The 23064-nt window shown below is 32.9% G+C and overlaps 2 protein-coding genes across 3 annotated transcripts; both read right to left on the bottom strand.

The window, feature by feature from the left end:
- Positions 1–1169: 1169 nt before the first annotated feature.
- Positions 1170–4474, bottom strand: LOC113500854. The gene is made up of 6 exons (XM_026881755.1): positions 4445–4474; positions 4157–4238; positions 2988–3091; positions 2463–2552; positions 1806–1906; positions 1170–1454 (listed from the first exon to the last, which is right to left on the bottom strand). Exons 1-6 carry the CDS (start codon positions 4472–4474, stop codon positions 1253–1255), a joined length of 609 nt encoding a protein of 202 aa, XP_026737556.1. The 3' UTR covers positions 1170–1252.
- A 3919-nt stretch (positions 4475–8393) lies between these two features.
- Positions 8394–11848, bottom strand: LOC113500616. 2 transcript variants are annotated; one of them, XM_026881469.1, is made up of 6 exons: positions 11549–11848; positions 9841–9883; positions 9570–9694; positions 9412–9492; positions 9038–9138; positions 8394–8661 (listed from the first exon to the last, which is right to left on the bottom strand). In XM_026881469.1, exons 3-6 carry the CDS (start codon positions 9576–9578, stop codon positions 8463–8465), a joined length of 390 nt encoding a protein of 129 aa, XP_026737270.1. In that variant the 5' UTR covers positions 9579–9694; positions 9841–9883; positions 11549–11848; the 3' UTR covers positions 8394–8462. The 2 variants fall into 2 exon arrangements, with proteins under 2 accessions (XP_026737270.1, XP_026737269.1); XM_026881468.1 differs by lacking the exon at positions 11549–11848 and having other exon boundaries at positions 9841–9981.
- Positions 11849–23064: the final 11216 nt, after the last annotated feature.

Here is a 23064-nt window from a genome sequence, read left to right on the forward strand (position 1 = left end):
CATTATGTATTAATTTATATTTCTAGATAGTTGGTATTTGTGATGAAGCCCATCAAAAATATCTGCCAATTATTATCACCTCCGTCTGCATACGCAGAGTTCTGGAAACTCTCATAATCGTCATCATCCTCAACTATAAATAACCTACAGCTTAGGCACCTCTTTTTAGGATATTCTCCTACCCGTCGATTATATCTTATTCCTGACTGACAAAACCGAGGAAGCGGATAGAGTCAAACTCCTTACTGACCAAACCTGAACGTGCATCCGTATCAGTAGCTGTTCTTTCGGTGTGGATTAACCCTAAAGGAGTTGTTGTGTAAAAGTATTTATTAGTGTATAGCCACAAAAGGGATGAATGGAAAACAACTGAATGCACCATAGATGAGAATGCGAAGAAGTCATGTAGCGTCGACCCATTAAAATAGTTGGGATAAGGGCAGAGGGATAGTGTTGATGATTGTAAAACTATTTACGTGTTAAAAATCAAATGCATCAATTGAATAGTAAGTAATTTATTTGATAACAATATATAATTTCATATGATGTGAGAGAGAATGTGTCTTTATTATGTAAGCAAACAATGCCAAGCCGGTGTTGTATATTTTGACAGCTACTTTAATTTTTGTCGAAATAAAAGATATCCAATGTTTTAGTATTACTAATTGAACTTATTGTTAATTAAAAAGCATCTTGCCAATGTAGACTTATGAAATACTTTAAATCTTTTGTTGTTTTGACGAATTCTAAACTTCTGATCACCTAATACACGTTACATTTTTGAGATTTTTGGCGTCCATATTATGACGAATTTAATTGCTCGTTTGTGCAATGATATTCGTCAATCGATGGAATTATGCAAATGGGTTTGACTTGAGAAACAAAATATAAGTTATATAAATAAAAGTTTATTTAAAAAAAAACGCAACATTTGCTTTTTGCCCTAAAATATAAAATCCTAAAATATTGGCATTCCTAATGAATGAGATGAATGGATGAGATAATTGATGAATTGACAATTTATTCTGAAAATGATAATAAATAAGTTTAAATAAATAAGTAAGACCTCTTTTTTTTCTTATGCCTAACACGTAAGAACAACATTTAATAAAAATCTCATGCTGTCTTTGGTTTGTGCTCTCATGTGCTACATTTGGAATAATCGATGTCATTATTCCAAATGTAGAGAAAAATCGACAATAGATCGTCTTTGCTGATCTTGACTACTTCATTCATTTTCAGCTCTGCGTGTTTAATCTTCAGCATTGTATCTACACCTGCAGCAGACAGGGATCCCGCCTTTAGCCTGAACAATCTCCATTTTGTTGTCAGAATCTTCACTGAGTACAAAAAAGTCGTAGTTCATTCTGGTGCTGACGCATTCAATGTTGAATTGTTGAAGAGTTGTACTCTTTAGGAAGTGAGGGGTGTCGCGTGTGATACGGCCTTCGTTTCTGGAATAAGAAATAATATTACTGGTAAAGCGACTGAAGCGATAAACCTGGTGTCAGTTAGGGTATTGTGTAAGTTTACTAGTTTTGTATTTGTAATGTTTGGTAAGGTACTGATCATTTTTGCTTAACACGCCGATACCCATTAAGTGCCTTTGGTTTTGCTGGTAGCAAATTATCCAGAAATACCGTGGTAGGCATAGCTGAAAATTTGATTTATGTTAAAGTTGCCGTTTCTTTTTTTTCATGTTTGAGGAAAATTAAGATAGAGATAGTATGAAGAATTTGACAAGAGACAGTCAAAGTCAAAATAAAAGGCAGTTGTTTTGTTTGTTTATTTTTACCAATACTTACAAGCACCATTTAGTTGTGTAGATCTGTTGGAATCTGCCGGGCATTTGTACCACAACCCTTACTGTGTCAGATTCATCGAGGATGTAGTGAATGGGTTGTTCCTGAAAAGACATAAAGATTTTCAAGTTACTTTGTGATTTAATTGCTAAATTAATGAAAATGCAAATAGATTTTTTTTATTTGTGATGAATTTTGTAAATACAATTGCACTTTCGGTCTTGAAAAGTAAAATAATCTGACATCAAATTCGGGCAACCTTCTTTCCCGAATTGGAATGGTAAGCGATGTAATGAGCCGTTGGATAATAAAGAGTGTCAGCTCTCTATATACCCAGTGATGACCTGGTTGTAAGACTGGTGGACTGCATTAGGTTCGAATCCTTGAAACCTCCTTTTTGAACTCATGAGAAGATTATAAAGTCGCTTGCTAAAAGTAAACAGGCAGACTTGAAGTTTTTTGTTAATGGTGTATATAAACTAAATCAAAAGCCTGCGGCAGCTTAAAAACAGCCTGTAATTTAACGAGAAGAAGTTTAATATATTCTTATAACAATTTTCCTCTGGTGGTGGTGACTGTAAAGTTTATTGAATAATGAATCATTCTCACGATTGTTTCTGTAGAGTTATTTCAAATAGCTGAGGGTCACATGGTACTTACAGTTGCATTGGAGGGACAGTCTGGCTCGTCGTACTCGAAACCGTTGCGAGACCCGATGGTAAAGTCCTGAGAATCTTTGGACTCTACTTGCTGCAATAGGAATGAAGCGGTAAGGTCATGGAAACTGTTGACAAATTATAGGAATAGCTGCAATAAGAAGGCTTTTTTAAAGTTAGTTTGGACATAGAGAGATAGAAATGTAGAGTCTGTAACTATACAGACTCTACATTTTTGTTTAAGGGACGTCTCCCTTTTTAAGGAATTTAATCCTTGTATAGCATAAATATTGATGAAAGAATGATTACACAAATGCTTAAGCCGGTATTGAACCCGCATCGCGCCGTGCAGAGTGGTTTTGATATATTGACCTGCGCTACTACGCTATTAGTATACTCAATTAAATGAGTGTTCAAGGCAAGGAAGACTTAATTACATATAATAGCTGAATTAAGTATCCTAGTAAAATAAGCAAGTTTCTTTGTGAACTTAAATCGTAGCTTGTTGATGTTTATATGTTAATCTTACCAAAAAATTAATATCTTTCAAAAGTTCAGCAACCTTGTCGTCCGGGTAATTATCACCTTTTTCGAAACAGAACGACATTCCCTCACAGGATTCTGGCATCTCATCTGAAAATTTAAACAAATGAATAAACGTCTTAATATATAAAAAGTACGAGGCGCCTAAAACTGCCTTTTCAATTAAGACGGGCAATTGTGGAAGATGGCGGAGATGCCGCTAGATGGCGCTTTTTACATCTTGCGTTCATTACTGCAAAAGCTTTCTTTGGGAGTCGATTGACCTCATACGTCATGAATTCAATACAGGATAAAGTTGGGTTTTTGCTCGAGACATTTCAAACCACGTTAGTTTACTTGTGCTGCGTTTTTGTGAAGAGAAGAAAAGATTTGTATTTAGTATTTTTTAAATCTAAATCACCACATTTTATTGCCAGCCTGCTAAAAATTGTCCTGAGGGATAAATTTGAGAAGTATCATCAGTTGACCGAGAAGTTCTTAAAGGTGGACCAAAAGTGCATAAGACTCTCTTTTATATTGAACTAGCTGTTGACCGCGACTTCGTCCATGTGGTTAGAATTTTCCCCGTTTTTTCCACATTTTCTATTGTATCTTCGTTCCTAATAGTCGCAGCGTGATGTTATATAGCCTATAGCCTTCCTTGATAAATGTTCTATCCAACACAAAAATAATTTTTCAATTCGAACCAGTAGTTCCTGAGATTAGCGCGTTCAAACAAACAAACTCTTCAGCTTTATATATTAGTATAGAAGTATAGATTATAACTCTAATAACATCCAAACACATGGTCGTGTACCGCAGGAGGAAAGTAATAAAATAAATCCTAATAATTGACCTATAATTGGTGTTTAGGATTGTTACACAGAATTTTATGATGTCATGTATATAATACTAGCTGAGACCAGCGGTCCCGCCCCTGTACCATGTTATGTATAATGTAAAATGTACAAGACGGCGCGAAGTGTTGCGGGTTTGATCCGTAGGACCAGCGGATATCTTGTGCATGGGACTTGAATGTTTGTGAAAACCCCGCGGCACAAGAAGTAAATTACCTAGTAGGTAAGATATAGATATTCCTGCGTTCATTATAGAGTGTTTCGAAATATCGTGCTTAAAAGTAATCTTCTAATAAAATATGTACTTCAAACTACTTACAATCATCGAAGTGAGGTTTATAAATAAGTTCTCCTAGCATGCGAGCTGAAGCAGCTTGAGTATGTGATAAATGAAGAGCGACCTGAAATAATTAGAAATATATAATATAATATAGAATAGAATAAATTCTTTACTATAAACTATATCATATTATAATCAGTAAAAAGTCAGTACGTAATCAAAATGTTTTCAAAAATAGAGGCGGATCTTATGATAATATTTTAAGCCGGATTTTCGTCTAGTTCCCGAAAAGCAGGCTCAAAATACCAGTATTCGTGAAACACTTACCAGAACAACAGGTACGATTAAGTAATTCATTTTTGTAGTTACAATTCACGACACACAATTTTGAACTTTTTTAATATGGAAATGTTTTTGTGGATATACTTAATTTGTGTAATATATTATGTTTTTACACAATATATGCTATTTTCCAGTTGGTCCGCTCACTGCGGCTTCAAACTGGAGATTCCTGATGAAGGATCATTGAATTAATATATATTGACTGAAGGAGGAAAATACGCGTTGACGCACCAGGGAGCGATGAATAAAACATATGTCATTAATTCTACATTGTATACTATATGCCACATTCTGTCTACAATTTCAAGTAATTTACCATATCCCCAAGTATTTTGTATGTTGCAGATTAACGTTGGCTTACTAACGGTTCAGAACAAATAACAGAAACAATTTCTAAAATCTCTGAAAGTTTCAACTCTCACGCTATCACGGTTCATGCGATAAAGGACGCCTCAGTAGTAGGGTTTCCTTTTAAATTTTGAATTCCGTATCGGGTATGGAACCCGAAGAATGTAATAAATCTCTTTGAAGTAGAATTAATTTAAAAACATAACCTACCTAAAAACTTGATATGTTTAAACATTACGCAGAATGGAGTGCGGTACTTTTAATACATTTTACGTCTGGCATAAATTACGTAATTGCAAAAAATATCTGCGTCCTTATTGCTCATTGCTCGTCATAGGAAACCTACAAACACAAGTATTTATAAAGACTACATTGTAATGTTTAATAGCTGGTTTCCAGCCCAATCAGAGTTTCTAAAAAGGAAATTAAACTGTTTTTTGTAAATGAAATTAGTATGTAGGGGAAGGTGGGGTAAGACGGGGACCTTAAGGTATTTCATAAATAAAACCCATCTTTTTTAATTGCACAACGTAGGAACTTTTATTAATTAAATAATCAGTCTTTCTTCTTTTAATAACAATCAGTCAAAACAAAAAAAAATAAGTTCTTCTCATAAAAATATAAACTTTTAAAAAATAACTGAATCACCCCATCTTACCCCACCTATAGGGTAAGATGGGGTATACCCCTGGGGTAAGATGGGGTATAGACTATTTAAGCGCCGTCATCTTCACAAACCGGGCAGATATGTTCAGCTTCGTCATCGCTGTCTTCCACTCCTGCACAGACACAATGCGCTCACTTGCCTCAAGTACGATAAGTGATACAAGTATGATAATCGGAATACAAGCCGCGACAGTATAGACATTCTGTATCTTCTTCTTCTGTGCCTTTTCGCTTTTTCGGTTTTTCAAGTTCTCTTTATTGTTATTTTTGTCATTTACTTTTTGTTTGTTACATGTGGTTTTAGTTTCTACCTATTTTAGTTTTCCTCTCATTCTTTTTTATATAGAAAAGCAGTAATAATAGCTGCTTTTCCCCTTCTTCGAACTTGTCTTGGTCTTTTTTCGGCGAATCGCGAATAAGGCATTAACTTTTTCGGGCTAACCAGATGGAATGCATCATTATCTATATAATCATTTACTGTTGCCTGCTTGAGACATGAGGTTGAAGCAGTTGGTGGAGGTGGAGAGTTTGCTAAATGATTTACGGCGGTGTAGCCATTTAAGCATCAGGAAATGACAACATTACTGTTTTTGGAACTGTACTATAAAAAAATAGTTAATGTTGAATGCAATCTCAATACAAACTGAATAACAACTCAGCGGATAAGATCGGGTACCTACCCCGTCTTGCCCCACATAAGTGTCCCATCTTTCCCAAACTGGACTTAAAAGTTGTATTGAATTTTTAGAGGTTATAAATCAAAAGAAACCGGCATGAATTAATGAGTTTACAATAGTAAAATAAATACAAATTAACAAAAAAAATATGTCACACATTATGTTTATCATACATTATAACAGTCATGCACTTTATATGCTTCAATAATTAGATAAAACCACTTCAAATTTTAAAAATGTACTTACCATGAAGAATCGTGCGCTCCTTCGAACAAACTTTTTGCGACTCTAACAAGTACTGATAAATACGACTAGATGGCGTCAAAATAACTTTTCAATTAATACTGTATTATATATTTTTGGAGGGTCCCCATCTTACCTCGCTACCCCGTCTTACCCCACCTTCCCATACCTAATTATTGCTTTTTGCAGACATTATTTTGGCTATTTTCGATTTATCGATTTTGTACTAAATATAATTAAACTAAACTACTACTACTACTAAATATTATAAGAAGGTAGCTGGCTCGAACTGTTCGTAAGGACCAGGAGTTTAGCGCACCTTAGTCTGAGGAGGAGTCTATGTGCAGAAGTGGATCTCAATAGGCTGAATGGATTGATAGATTGAAAAATAATTACCAGTATATGTATATAGTGTGGCGTTTAAATAGTCAAAGGTTACATTATCCAAATAACGTAATAGAAACTGTTTTGAATTAAATAGCTCCTCGATTTGATGAAGACGTTAAGATTTCTTATTTATCTGGTTTATATTCATAGAGCAGTTAAGGTATTTCCTAGTAAGATGGAACCTAAGTCAAATGAAGAATGAAAAGCTGTTTTTGTTCACATTTATTTTATGGACTTGTAAATTGCAAGGGTCAACTGATAAACATACTTATATATATTCCTAAATACATACATAATATAGATAAATTACACTGAGATACACAAAAAATGTCCGAGCTTAATACACAACCAATTGTCCTAGGTGGAAATCGAACCCACGATATAGCAGTCAGGGCCACTAACCAAGAGATTAGTCAGCAATAATGTTTAACATGTGCACGGAAAAAATAATCAATAGAAATTACAATATGATTACTTACGTCACAATATGACGTCAAAGATAGGCCTAACGGTAAAGCTGTATCAATTATTACAGTGACGCATATGTTATGTTCACAATAATAATACAAGGTAAACTAGTAAATACTACATACTATAGTACACGATAGCCGAGTGGTTGAGGTCACCGCCAAACCCACAGTGCGCGTCGTGTCGCGGGTTCGATCCCCGGGTAGGACGAGCATTTGTGTGATCCACGAATGCTTGTTCTGAGTCTGGGTGCCTTTGTGAAACACCACACGATACAAGGAATTAAATTCCTTGCTGCGGGAGGGAAAAAGGATATTGCATGGTTAAATAGACGTTTACGGAAATTGTTATCGCGACATTGTTACTTATCTTAATTGTAACTACATTGACTTATTATGACTGATGCTGTGTAAAGTTTGAAAAAGCTGTGTCCAAAATATCGTAGAAAAGACACAGCAAATATTTTTTTAATGAATCATTATTGTTTCGTTAAAATTATAATTGTAAACGATTATTGAAACGTAATAACTTTATTGTTTAATTAATCCTTTGCATAAACATTTTCATTGCACAATATTATAAATAAGACATCTCAATAATAACAATGCGCAATGTCTTATTAGTTGTCTCGTTAGTTTCATAATAACTGTTTGAAAAACCCTTTAGATGTTGATTAATGCAAAGAAAAATATGGGAATTCCTTAATAAATCAAACAATAATTTAGATTTTGTATTTAATTGCAAAAGTGCAAACAACTTTTATATTGCTAAATATTTATTTACAAATAAATTTTGAACATGAAATAGCATATAATAAGTTATTACTACACTTGACTATAAAATAATTTATTTACATTTTTTTACCTTTAATACATTTATCACATCTTTACCATCGTTTCGTTATCAAACCTACTTCTTTATTGTTACACTACGTTTTAAAAATGATTTCATTCGAATACTTTATCGTATGACCTGATGGCTGTAGTAAATCCGCTGAGTCCGACAGACAGATTTTCAAAAAATATTGGATACATATATTTTATTTAAAGGAAGATTGAAAACAACCTAGTAACATCACTTACTAGGAAAAGCATTTTTCTATTCTTCTTTAAAGCAAAAATAACTTTTTTATTTATTTTGAAAATCTGTCCGCCGGACTAATCAGAATTATTTTGTCAAAAACCCTATTGTTGCAACCTATCTAAATACTATTATTATTTATGTGTAACTCTACAGGAACAGCAAACGGAGATCGTGTAGTTCTTCTCCATAACCTGATCTTTGAGGGGGTCGTAAACGAGAAGACTGCGTGTGGCTGTGGTCTCCTCGCAAGTGGCTCTCATGGAGAAGCTGTGGAGGCCCAAGTTCTCGAAACACTGCCTGTCGCTGGGTCTCTGTTCGATCTTCTCCCTTCTGTAGTAAAATATGTATCAGTAGTTAGTAAGTAGTTAGAAAAAAACGACTCCCGCATTAAGTATTTTAATGTTTGTATCACGGGGGGTTTCACAAACCCACAAATCACGTGCAAAATGACATCGAGACTCAGAACAAGTATTCGGGGAACACAAATGCATGTCCTACGCGGGGATCGAACCCGCGAGACGACGCGTACAGTGGGTTTGGCGTGGTGCCTCAACCACGCCAAACATCCGTGCATTTGCTATTACATTTTTGAGAATTAATTCAGGCAAATTTGTAACGGCACTGCCTACTTTGTTTGTGATCAGTTAGATTCCATAAGAATCGGGAAGAAACAGTTCGTTTCGTATAAATCTTCTTCTTTACTTACTCGCATTCGACAACTTCAAGTGTTTGACGAAAATTGCTAGTTTGGACTATAATTTGCACCGTTGTTGCATTCTCCTCCCTTATGGTGTAATAAGATTGCCGCTGTGAAATAAAAAAGGTATAAAAAAAATAGTACTTTCTTCCTTGTTTACTCTGAGAGATTCTAATGTCTTTACAATGACTCTTCTAAAAACAAGGGATTTAAAATCCCTGTTGTAAGGATTTTTTTTTCTAGACACTTTACTCGTCGTTTGTCTATTCGAGACATGACTACAGTTTACAAATTATTTCAAAGATATTAATATCCTGTATTACTGTTATATATGTTTACGATGACTACAATTATCGTTACAAAGTATTCCAAAGACATCTCACCGATCTTATGCTGGGGCAGTTATCATCGTTAGTTTCAATTCTTTCAGTTGTAGGTATTGGTCCATATCTTTCCTGAGAGTTCTGGAAACCATGTTTTTGTTAAAAAAACAAAAAAAAACACAAGATCACAATTATTAGATTTAAACTTATATTCTTACCCCAATCATATAAGGTGATAAGTGTCGATTAACCCTGCGCTCGATTTCGTCATATCCGTCTGGCCGGATAGAGCAAAACTTACTGTTTTGACACTCCCTTGGGATCTTGATGTGGTTGTGCCGTTCTGTTTAAACAAAGGCACAAGGTAAAGTTGACGTCATAAAACGCGCGGATGAATGGAAAGAAGTTACAATTCGACAGAATTCAATACACTCTACAAATGTATTGTTTTAATTTTGTTTAAAAAAATCAAATATTGTGATAACTTACTGCGTGGTGCAGCGGTGCTCAAAGCCACAAACAGCGCTAAAGCCTAAAAAATAACGAAAGACACAGTTAATAACAAAATTATTTGCTGCATAGTACAAGTCAATACTTGGATTTTTTATGTAATTATTTGTAAAACAATAATGTAAGTATATGCATTTGTAAAATTAAAACAAGTGTGAAAGTAAAATCAATATTTACCGAAATTAACGCAAACTTAGTCATGATATTTTTTATTAATTTATCTAATTAAAAAAAATCGTATTTTTGTATAATTTTCAAATAAAAATATTTGCAAAATATTTACTTTACATATATAAATATTTATGAAAATAGATGAGAGATGTTATGCTTATTAAATATTGTTCGTAAATGATTCCGTTTAATTGCGCAACTTATATATATATATGTTACCCAGATCCCGACATGAGGAAAGTCAACAAAATAGTGAAGTTCCAAATGATGTAAACGTTATATTTTAGCATTTCGCAATATTAATTAACGCTTGCAATATTTATTTGGTATTCTTTTACCTAATTGAAAAAAAAAACTTTTGCTAATAAGGAAAATAAGTAATGTTATCGATTTTTAAAGGCATTTAAAACTAGTATCCTATTTTTTTTTGTGGTTTCTTAATACCTATTTGCTTCATAGCTCTGCCTTATGAAAACTTTAACCTTAATAGGCACTTAAATCACATGTTATGTTTAAATCACTTGTTATTTAAACCACAATTACGACATTACATATTGTTTCCAATCGCAACATTTATAAGGAACGTTTTATTTTACTTTTTAATTTAGCGACGATTTTGGGCCTGGATAGTTAGTTTAAGAAGTCATAGGTTTTTAGTTCTTTGATCAACCAATCAATCGTCAATTGACAAAATATTCAAATAAAAAAGGATTGTCTGAAAAGCTTATTAAATACTCACGGTATATGTGCACAAGGCAAGTTGCATTTATACAAAAGTACCTATCTTACGCTGCTAAAAATACATTAATCTGTCAAAGTGACAAGACAAACATATCGAAAAGTAATAGCAAAAAAAATGTCTTATTTCAAATTCGTTCAAATATTTATAAGATCGTTAAGATTTGTCCATATCTCTACTATTCTCTACGTCGAAATTATAATGTATGCCTCAATTTTTAAGGTAGAAGACCCTACTTCGATCCGCTCCAATTATTTCTCCAGCTTCATTATTTGTTACCGAATTTGTGTATTATAATTATTTACTGTCGACATTATATCCGTTGACTTTGTTTACACAAAAAAGGTTTCATAAAAGTTAATTTCTTTTGTTTTAATTTATTTCGTAAACTTCAGTTTTTGAATGAAAAAATAAATGGAAAATGGCAACGCAGTACGCAATATAAAAATTGTACATTTTTTACGAAACACTCAATTAATATTACTGAAATGATTTAATATTTTGACGCTCAATATTAATAATGGATTTTATTAAATGGAAATTAACACACAATGGAAATAAGGCACTGCTACCTAATTTATTGTTTAACATATATAGCTATATAACTTAGTCATTTTCTTATACAATGCTATTAAAAAATATAATTTACCGCATTGGTGATGTAAAGCAAAAATAATAATTATCGAAGGCTTATTTTCTATTGAAATGTAAAGGGAAATAAATACAATTCAAAATAATAATTTGATAGAGTTACTAATAATTGTATTGTTCAGTTACAATGACCTCATTGTTTCTGCGTAGCAACCTTAAAAACCAGATAAAAAGAACTAAAATCTTAAAAATTCTCGTAACTGAACGTAACCGAGAGACGAAAGCGTCGTGGAACAAAACAAAATCAAATAAAAATGTTTTTATTTCTAGACTAAAAGAGGCGTTAAAAGGAATTTTAAAGAACAGAACTAGTTATTCTAAGTCCGCTACACCAAGGAGATTTGATAACTTATTTCCAATCTATAATCACTTCAATTGTATTAGGGCCTAATTGACCCTTACACATCCGTACCTAGTCGCCAAACACACGACGAAAAACTTAAAAAAAAAACTTTCGTGTTTATACATTAAGTCAAGAATATAAAAAATTACAATTGAATACAGCTGGAATCGTTCAACCATGATGTAATTGTGAATCTACGGTCTATTACCTACCGCATTAAATGAATTTGACTTGTAGTAAGATCTAGTACCCAGATATGGATATTTAAACTTATAGATTTTTCTAGTTCTTATACCTCGGAGCGACGGCCTTACAATGCGAAAAAAAAAACACTTTTCCATTTTATATTGCTCACTTTTTATTTTATGTAGACCACTTGCAAGTTCATTGCAAAATTTTCGGATTTTGTCGCACATCGCATTTTGCCACGGTATTGATTTCTTCATTCCAAAAACTAGAACCATACAACACACAAATACGCCTCACTCATTGTCTAAAATATTTGTAACACATGTCCTTAGCTGTACCTATTGCATGTGAAAATTGTCCGTGCATAACACACATTGTATATTGTAGTGACGAAAATATTCTCATACTTTAATTATGTCTAATGATACTGATTTCATGTAAAACTGTCACGTTATGTCATTAAAATGTATAAATAGACTCAGAGCTAACAATCCTTGTAGAAATAAAATATGAGAAAACCCCCCTATTTTCATTTCGACTTAAAGCTTGACGCATAAGGTTTATTTTTGTTTGGCAAATTTGGAGGATATGGTATACCTCACGTTTCGCCCTGTTTCCCTTCTAAATTGTCAACATAACAATTGGATATGAAATGTTTTAACACATTCCTCTGTGCAATACATGTCTTATAGCTAAGTTACACAACGTGAGGCAATGTACATATGTATTTGTTACGGTTTGGGGGCAAGGAACTGGCTTATTTGTTACAATAAAGGTGCATTGAAATAGGAATGCGAAAAAGCTAGACTTCGTTTACAAAACTTATAATTTTCTGAAGAAATCACAATTATGTAGAGTCTACGTAATATGACTAAATTGTTTCTGAAAATTTGAAAAAATATTTAAATTTATTTTAACATTTTTTTAGATCTATCTACAAAATACATATACACAAAATACACATTTAAATTTACCTGTTAAAACATGGGTTTCACATAATTAAGAAATCGTGATAGTAGCGCAATAAAACTGTGCCCAATTCTGCCGGACTTAAAGCAATCGCAGTTTGGACTTACCCGGCACTAGGATATATTCATGATTTACCCTGCTTTTACCTAATCGTTTGCTAATCTAATTTTATTTTTGAAGTAATGTTATATTTTTAATTATGAAATATTGAAGAACATACAGTATATTAATCATAAGAACATCATAAAGTGTAATTTCAGAAAGCTATCGCTACATAAGAGTTGACCAATCGTCAGTTAAGTTGAGATTACCTTGTTGTTATAAAAAAAATAAGCCAAAAATAAAAAATACACTTAGAATTGAAATAGATTGGCCAGTGTGTGCGATGTGTAAATCTTATATTTTTAGACGATATTTATGCCTTACGTATGTATAAAATATTGCAATGGCACATTTTAATTTCTTACAAAATGTTCACTAAAATAGCCACTATAAAATATATCGATTACAATCAAAGTAATGTCGACTATTATAATTTTCTTCAACGAAAACCCATTGCATAAAATCGATTAAGATTTACAATGAAATCTGCGGCGATACGCGATAGCCACTCTTGCGCAGCTCGCGACGGACACATAGTAGGATCTCAAGTTAGATAACAGCGAATGTGGAACGTTGTGTAATGGAACACCCTGTATGACAGGTATACAAGGTGCTTCGATATTAATTTAATTCATATAGTGAATATGAGCCTGAAATGTCACGTTTTTGGTAATAAGTCAATTTACTTTGATTGGTGTATTGACATTTTAGTCGTTTAAAAAATATGTTTCAACGTAAATCAGGTTTTAGCGGTTCATAAAGAAATGTAAACCTTCATTGAAAACATTTTTGGTTTCCCTTATTACGTCTAGAAGTTCAAAAGTTGTTATTTGCCCTAGAATGAAATTTGTTCTACACAGCAAAATAAGTAATAATACTAAATTATTTTCAACGCTCATAAGTTGAAAAATTCAAATTCTCAATTTATAGAGTTTTTGTTGCTAATTAAATGCTTACATTGAATTCCTTAGATACGAACAGCTATGTACTTATGCACCTTTTTTGTTGGATAACGTAAAAGTGAAATGTATGTATTAATATTATTACATCATTAACAAGTAAGTCTCAAGTATGTCTATCGCATTCAGGAATCAAGACGATGACTCTACAATTCCTAAGTCCACTATTCAAGTCTACGCTAGGATACCAGATGTTTACGTAATAGTAAGAAGTGGTTTCAAATGATAGATTTATTACTGTGTTATTTATAACACCCGGACTAGTTGCAGTTCATTAGTTTCGCAGTTTTGAAGTGTTTTGGACTTTTCTTGTTTCGTATGTATCGGTTTTTGTTTTCCAATAAGTCGCAAATCCACTCAGATTGAAACATTTAAAAATCATCCAGATTACTTGAGGGCTAACTCGGCTTCTCGGGCTTCTCGCCATTAGGATTTGGCCAATTATTCTGGACATTTAATGAGCTTATTGCCCGGCGATACACTTTGGAAAAAAGTAACGCCACGGAAAGTTTTCGTGGCATTTCCTCACAAACGAAAGAGGTTTAAACGCTTTGAATTTTTATACATGATGGACTTAAAATTCAAAAAACATTTTGAAAAAATAATATTTCGTTTACAGCCATTATCAGGTTTTTACATACCTTAACAATACCAATACAATGTATTCATTGTGCAAGTAAGTAGAATAAATCGTGCTCTTATCATTTGGGATTTTCATGACCTCATCTGTTGTTCTAATTCATAGGTTTCACAATTATTTGTTAAACCTAAGGATAAAGTGCAATAAACCTTTAGGAAAATGGTTAATCATTAGTAAACGCACAGAATATGGTTGAAAATGACGTCACGAATAATCAATTATCAAGCAAAGTGTAATGTAAAATAGTATAATTATAGTAAAATTAAAATTACAGTAAAAACTTTAATATACTTTTATCTACTGTAATTTTAATTTTAATCTTAAAAAATATTGATTTAGCGAGACAGCGTCATAGAGCGGCTTTTATTTGGGGGAAGAAGAAATTACTATTGCTGGTATTTCGCTACATTAGATTTTATCATATTCTTTATTAAAGTAAATCATGTATTCAATCAATCATTATCCAGAAAAAAGCCAAGTACGAGTCACACTCGTAACTCTAAGGGGTTAGATACAGATGCAAAAGAAAAACATATTTTTGTAATAGTGTTCCGTTTTTACCCTTTAAGTATGAAACAATAGAAATGTATTTTAGTCACGAAATCAGCACACCTCATCCTTCTATGAATCAACAATTTCAATCACAAGACCTCAAAAACATGAATAATTAAAATAAATTACTGAAGTCTGTCTTCCGTCTAAAAAAAACAAATGATGACGATCAACTGACAAAACTAGGACTTGCCATAAAAACTAATGCGCTTGCATCAGTTATGTAATTGATGCATAATAATTTAATGTATACTAATATTATAAAGGTGAAGAGTTTGTTTGTTTGTTTGAAAGCGCTTATTACAGGAAGTTCGGTTCCCATTGAAAAAAACAATTTGTTGAATAGACCATTTATCAAGGAAGGCTATAGGCTATATGACATCACGCTGCGACTAATAGGAGCGAAGATACAATGAAAAATGTGGAAAAAATGCGGAAGATTATTCATCTTTGAGGGCTTTCGTTGCGTGCGCTGCGAAAACGGTTCAAGATCTTCTATCAACGTGGACGAAGTCGCGGGCGACAGCTAGTATAATCTTAACATGTAAGTAAGAATATTGATATAATGTAATAACGATCTAACGTCCCTTCACTGCGTGTTGCAAGTTGACCGACAATCTCCAATCGACCACGATGATTACCACAAACGTATGGAAAGCATTGATGTTATTAAAACCACGCAAGAAGCTAACTTAATTTATTGATTTTATTTCTTTTTTATGTCTAGTCTACTAAATAATGCTCCAGTTAGTCCGTCAAACAGATTTCCATTTTTTTTGGATGGTTAGGTACATAATATTTTTCATTTTATCTCGTAAATAAGAAATAAATGGATACAGTGATTGAAAGTTTCTCACTAGCAAGTGATAGCAGGAAGATCCAGAGCTATTAACTGTTACGAGAAAATTCTCGGGTAGCAAGTTTGATCCCAATTGACCCCGATTGCAGCCTAAAATAATATATGTTTTTGTTAATTTTATGTATTTTTCTGTTAATAGAGTATAATTATTTTAATGTTAATGGAGCAACAGAGCCACATAATACTTATTTTTGACAACAATCCTTAAACACATCTCGCCAAAAAAAATTCCACCTAGACTGGTCGTAAACCTTCATCATGAAGGTGCATGTTTTAATCCAGGACTAGCAACCAAGACTAGGACAGAGCTTGCGGGATTAATTTTATGGCTAATTTAAGAGGCTGGGGTTTTTTCACTCAATATGAGTCAGACATCCTCTTGTCAACATCGGTCGTAGTCATAAGTTTTTAACCCCGTTTAATTTCTCTCTTTTTGTTATTATGATACGTAGTATATTAAGTGTCTTTTACAAAGTTTCTTAACTTCGTTAGGGTCTGGTTCGTCTTTATTAGTCTAATAACGATGTTGACGACACATTTAATATCCTTAGTCGCAAGTTGACTTAACCATAATAATTTGAGCTATTTATTTAATGGTGAAATAGTTTTCGTTCGTGTTACAAAATCTTTATTGCAATTCCTTGTTATAAATTTTATACAAGTAACTGATAGTGCTGTGCTAATTGGTCTTAATATGTAATAGTTTATTTATACGAGTAAAGATTTGTAATATTTTAATGTTGCAACATGCCATCCGGCTGTATTTTATGATCCGTGATAGCTAGGTGAAATATTCACACATCCTATATTATATTCCGCTACAAAAACAAAAGCAAAGGTAGTATTTTTTATAATTTACTAAATGAAACTTTAATAAACAACGCATACAGAGCCGCGCTTCGATTCAATTGTGTGGCCCATAAAAACTAATGTTAAAATTATAATATACCTATATACGAGTATTATGATAGAAACCGTGAAAGGTAAAATACTTCATACAAATGTTTAATAATCAATACTTAGTGATTAGTAACCACACAGGATCAATGAAGTAGGTAGTAACTGAGAACACAATAAAACGTCTACGTGACTTATCAATGGACAATTTTGTTAATTCTTTAATTAATTAGAAATAAAAAATGACAGAGCGAAAAACAAATAATAATAGCAACTAAGCCCTCTTTTACTGTAATTTAAGAGTTTAGTAGGAACTTAATCATGTTGTGAAACCTAAGACCTAAACGTTTTACTTGTTGTATGTCATAGGATCGTGCCTAATCTTAGGTACTGAATGATACAGCTTTTCATGTACTCCGTTGGTTCAGTTGTCTACGACGTTAAAGGTCTAATATATCCTAATAATAATAATAGGGCGACGGTCAAAAGGAAACTTAATTAGTCTTAAATGCATGTTTGAATCATTCATTCATTTCATCCAACTACATATGTACAATTTTCCTTTTTATTTTGTTCACATATTTAAACCATCGCAAAACGGTTGCAACCCAAGGAGCTCTGACAATCGTAGAGAAATTACCCGCTATGAAAAAAAAAACTAATCAAATGTAGGTCATCATTCATCGATCTAAACACACAACAATTCAACAAATCTATTAAAATTATGTGTGCTGTGTGTTATTAAATAATAAACCCAAGTTAGTATTTAAATAATAAAAAAATAATTACAGTTAATATGGTCTCCACAAGCTCTTAAGTATCCGTCTGTGCTGAATAGAGTTTTGATAACACAAGATATTATGCGATAATTCACCATCGCGAGAGGGGATTGCAAGTTTAAATAAAAAGAAAACACCGCGCTGTGGCCAGTGAGAGTGAGACGTCTAAGCGAACGCGCGCGAAAGTTGCATTCGAATTTCGAATTCGCGCCAACATAAACGTCATCCCGGCAGCCATACTTCTTTTTGGAACAGGATAAATAATTAGGGAGACGATTTTTTTAAATCCTTTTTTTTATTATTGTAGAAGTGATTTTTTGGTGCTTGTGGGGTGACAGTGCATGTGCTAAGTGACTTTCGCCGTCTATTTGTGCAGGATGATGTATACACGTAATATTAAGGTAAATCAATTTTGTTATTTATAACTATGTTAGGGGTAAAGCACTGTTTACACAGATAGCGCAAAATGTGTATGCGTAAACTTTTTAACAACGTTTTCAGTATTGACGCAATGGTGCTTGCGGTTAAAGTAATTAATATAAACACTCCCATGGCTTTGGGGTTTTCAGTCAACTGATAAGCAGTTATATTAAGTGAATGTAATAAACTAAATTGTTAAGCATTTTTAAAAATTGAACGGAAGTTAAATCCGCTACTATGGCAGGTGGGGTCGGCAGTAAAATAGTGTACATCCAATATTTTGAACCTAAAAATAACGCTTAACAATTAAATCAAAGAATGAAATAGTGAATTAAATGTTTGGGTAGCGAGAAAGATAAACATTGGATTATGAAAAAACACACAAATGTTTTGTCTGCGCGAGAACGAACCTGTAACGAACGTCGCGCACCGGAATAGACGTAATGATGTTTACCATTAGGCTATCAGTACTTTCAAAATCTGATTATGTTCACCAGTTTTTGTAGACTGTTTAAAGCTTAACAATTATTTGCACTTAAAATTGAAGCTCTTCGTAGTATTTACAAGTTTCACCTTTACTTTCAATGACTGTGCAAAAAGATGTGAATGTGCTGCTCACTGCACATGTCATTGTGTTACATCGAATAAAAAGAGGTAAAATGTCGTACAAGAAATAATATTCCCAAAGCTATTGGAAATGAAAACAGTTTTAATACGTCATAATTCACGATTCCCACTCATATTATAAGCCTTAGTACAGATATCGTCCGAAATATATAATTTACAGATAGGTACAGCATACGACTTGATTCTTTAGATAATTTTAGTACTATTTACATGTAACAAAGTTCATCATAAGTACTTGAATAGGGATGATGACAATTTTTTTTTGCAGTGTCCGCCTTGTTGTTTTTTGTATAATAATGCATAGGTACATATTTTTTAATTTGTCCCGCAAACATAAATTGACCAAATTACAGTGAATGAAACTTACGCGTGATTGAGTATAAATTTTCCTATATCGTTACGTCACAAGCCCCCTCTCCTAAACTTTAAAGCAGTTAATCTTTGTCAATTCTAGTTTTTCTGAAAAAGGAATACGTGTCTCATACTTTTCAATTATCTAACTGAGGAACTAATGAGATTTTTTCTTTGTATACCCAAACATCATCCCTATTGTATTTGTTTTTGTCCTATTTAATACGTGATATTATCGTCACTAATATTGGTTAGTTCACAAAAGCCACTGTTACGTCTCTACGAAATTTAGGAAACATTGCAGACAAACAAATGCGTAAGAGAAAAAGCATACCTCACGCCGGATATCACGCGCTAGTTGTGGTCTATTTACGTCTTTTAATAATATCTATTGACATACATTTTCAGCAACCAAAAATTGTGACGTATAGCAGTGAGTACGCACGAGTAGTTAACTAACTACGAAATAGGTTAGTTTAGTTACTTATCTATAAGGAAAACTTACTCTTACTCATACTAACGGACTAGTTCTCGTTAAACTATAGGTAATGGAGCAGTATTCTGATGTTTTCAACCGGTAGAGTCCAACATACTCTTCGTCTTCCTCAGGGCCAAGAAAGTTACCTAATCGACATTTTTACCACTTCACAAAAATGTAAAAGTAATAATTTTAAGATTGAATTGCAGGTTTATATGTTAGGTTGTTATATTATGTAGGGCCAAGGAATCAAAAAGTATCACATTTATAATTAGCTGTATTTTGACTCGTTGTGCAACAAATTGTAACGGTGTAATAAAATAGACAAAGTTACAAAAATGGTTAATTATCCTTTATCTCCGAGAAAATTTTTTTTTTTTTGTAATTGCTTAATCTGAAATACTAACGATAGAGAGTACTAGTACTTCTTGTAATTGGTAAAATTTAAATGCAGGCATATTTTTAATTAAATAATTTATTAATATCTACACAAGTATATAATCATGTTATTACCTCGTTATTCTATTTGTAATCTATATTTACTAACTTTAATTGCTTGTATCCTTTTAATATTTTTATGAAAGTATACAATTAATTGGAAATCGGTGTAATTTTCATACATAATTATACATTGCGAATTTTAGCTGAAGAAAATGTTGGCCTTAATAGCTCTGTAACAGGATTTTAATATATTAGACGTCCTGTTGGTACATGAAGTAGGTACCTACGTATACAGGATGTATATTATAATAAGAGGAAAAGGAGCCAATTACTTTGTCGTGTTATTAAAAAAAGGTTTGATATCACTATCCTCATCTATTTACCAGTATTTTCTAAATGACTGCAATTTGTTTTTTTAGATCGTTAGGTAGGTACTATCACTTTATTATAGCCGTAAGCTATAATGCTAATGATGCAAAAGATAGCTTGGTGGTAGGTTAAAGTGAAGAATATTTTGCAGCTTTTTAACATCTTTTAAGTTTTAACATTTGTCACAAAATGAAATATTAATTTAAGACTGAGACAACCTTTAAGGATGGTGTGCATCGGCGTAAGCCTCTAAGCTGACATCGTTAGATAATTCGTTAATTCAAATATATGTAGGTCTAAAATAAATTTTGCTGTCTCAATAATATACTCGTAGTATGTGACTATTACAGAAAAAACATTACTTCAACGTACCTCCTTCGGAGTATTAATATTCTCGTAACTACAGTTTTATATAAACTTCCTTATGTATAACCTTTTTAGGAATATCACCATATTATATTTCAGAATTTTACAATGCCATGAGTAAGAAAAACTGTAGCAATTAATATAAATACGAGTATTATTTTTGCCTGAAATTTGGAGCTCTAACAACAACCGTTTCAAAAAGTAAAATAGGCACCTTTTAACCACAAGAACGCATAGTCGACAAAAATATTGTTTAAAGATATTTGTTGTATTAGCACAGTTACAATCACGCAAAGACAAGATTTTTTTTAAGCGACTTCAAGAAGTTCTCATTAAAGAGATCTAAGCATTTAGCTTGAAGTAAGTCTTTGTCATAACCAAAACAAAGCCGGCGCTCATCACTAGTTATACGTAAACAGATTGCTTGTCGCTCTATATGAATACGGAACGATGGCAGTAAGTTCTTCCGGCGTAGATGGTATCTTATGCAACTTGCAACACAACATGTCTTCATACTGTTGTCTTGTGCTTTTTGTAGATTAATCGTAGATTAGTCTCGTTGTGTGGTAACAGTTTGTATCTGAAAGTAGTATTTTATCTTTCTTATATTCTTATTCTTCTGCGTCATAGAAACAGTTTCATTAAAAGCTGACTTGTCGTATATTAATGTTTATCAGATGAGTCACAATTATGAAGTTCCTTTTGTTTTAAAAACAACTACATCTTAGCGATGATTGGTAAATGCTAGCTAATGTACAAGTTCTTTTATAGCTACCTATGTGTAGGTTCTAGCATTTTATATAGGTGTATACTGGACTCGATAATAATAGACTATAGATGGCCGACACGAGGTAATCAGGAAGCACTTTCCCTCTTTCCAAATGTGTCTCGTCTATAATTTGACTTTCACAACCCAATTTCAATAAATCTAAGGCATTAGCCTTGGTCATGTGAAGCATGCGCGTATGTTAAATGGAGCGATGCTGGCGTCCTCCATGTCCACTGAATGGTTCAGGCCTCTGAGGCTATTATAAATAGGCAGACCATTATACAGTGTGCGCTTGACTGGACAATGAATAGACGCGCTACCTAGCTACCATGTCTTGGGAAACTTTTCTAAAGGTTAAAATCAATACTTCCCACAGAATGTTTAAAAGAATTTCAAGTTACTTTGTGGGTGGTTTTGGTTTTTATCACGAATTGCTGTTATACTTTCCATTGTGGATATTAATGTCTCAAACAAATGAGGCACGATCGTTTATTATCGCTATTTGCATAGACAAATAGAATAAGCGTGTGATTGTATAAGGAATGCTCGTTAGTACTATTATGTACACACAAATAACTTTCGTATATGTATTACATTGTACTTAGTTTTGGCAAGAGGCCGCCATAATTACTAATTTATTCGTGTACTAAATGGCTTCACCATGTCGGTATCGATACTGACCTCGCTATTTATACTCACACATTTATATTGGAATGTCTTCTACAACAAACTGTCCATGGAGGATGTTTTCTAAACAAGCACTCATTACCCTTGTTTAATAAATTCTTATCTCTATTGATTCACAATTACGGTTAATGCACAAACATCACTAAGTAGGTGATGCCCCTGACTTTGTCCTTGTTAGATGTTACGGATGTAGGTACGAGTAATCAAAATATTATAAACAATTCGATTAGATAATATTCTAATCGATTTGTTTACCATCTAAAAAGTAATGGAGAGTCCATATTTAAGAAATGACTACATTGATAGGAGATTCAAGTGATCTAATAGTTTTAATCAAAACTGACTCTTTGTACCTACTACCTATCTAAATTATTGTTTTTTCTATGAACTTCTTTTCTTCTAGACTTCTAGGACTCTAAACTAGCCGTGCACAAGCTAAGCCAATGAAAACATGCTTAATAAAATGTCAATTAAGTGTAAGTATTGACTATCAAGCCAAATCGCTTGGCGATCGCTTATTACATGCAAATTTCCTTAGTAAGCCGGCGACGCTACAGTAAATGGGTTAGACACAAACATGGTGGCAACATCGCTTATCGTTTAGCTAAGCTCCTGACCTCAACAAACTAGCTATTGCAATATGTTACTCCGTTAGATTGGCGACGCTACAAAATGATCAATCAATATCTTACTAGATAGCTATCCTTGGTAACATCTAGACAGGCTTTGGTTTTAATAGCTTTTATACTTATAGGAACAGTCATAAATTACAAACGAACTACATAATGTAATGATAGGACAGCAAATGTAGGCACCTGAAAACAGACATGTGTCATTGAATCCAA

This window comes from Trichoplusia ni, chromosome 14, assembly GCF_003590095.1.
Source record: "Trichoplusia ni isolate ovarian cell line Hi5 chromosome 14, tn1, whole genome shotgun sequence".
Lineage (NCBI taxonomy): Eukaryota > Metazoa > Arthropoda > Insecta > Lepidoptera > Noctuidae > Trichoplusia > Trichoplusia ni.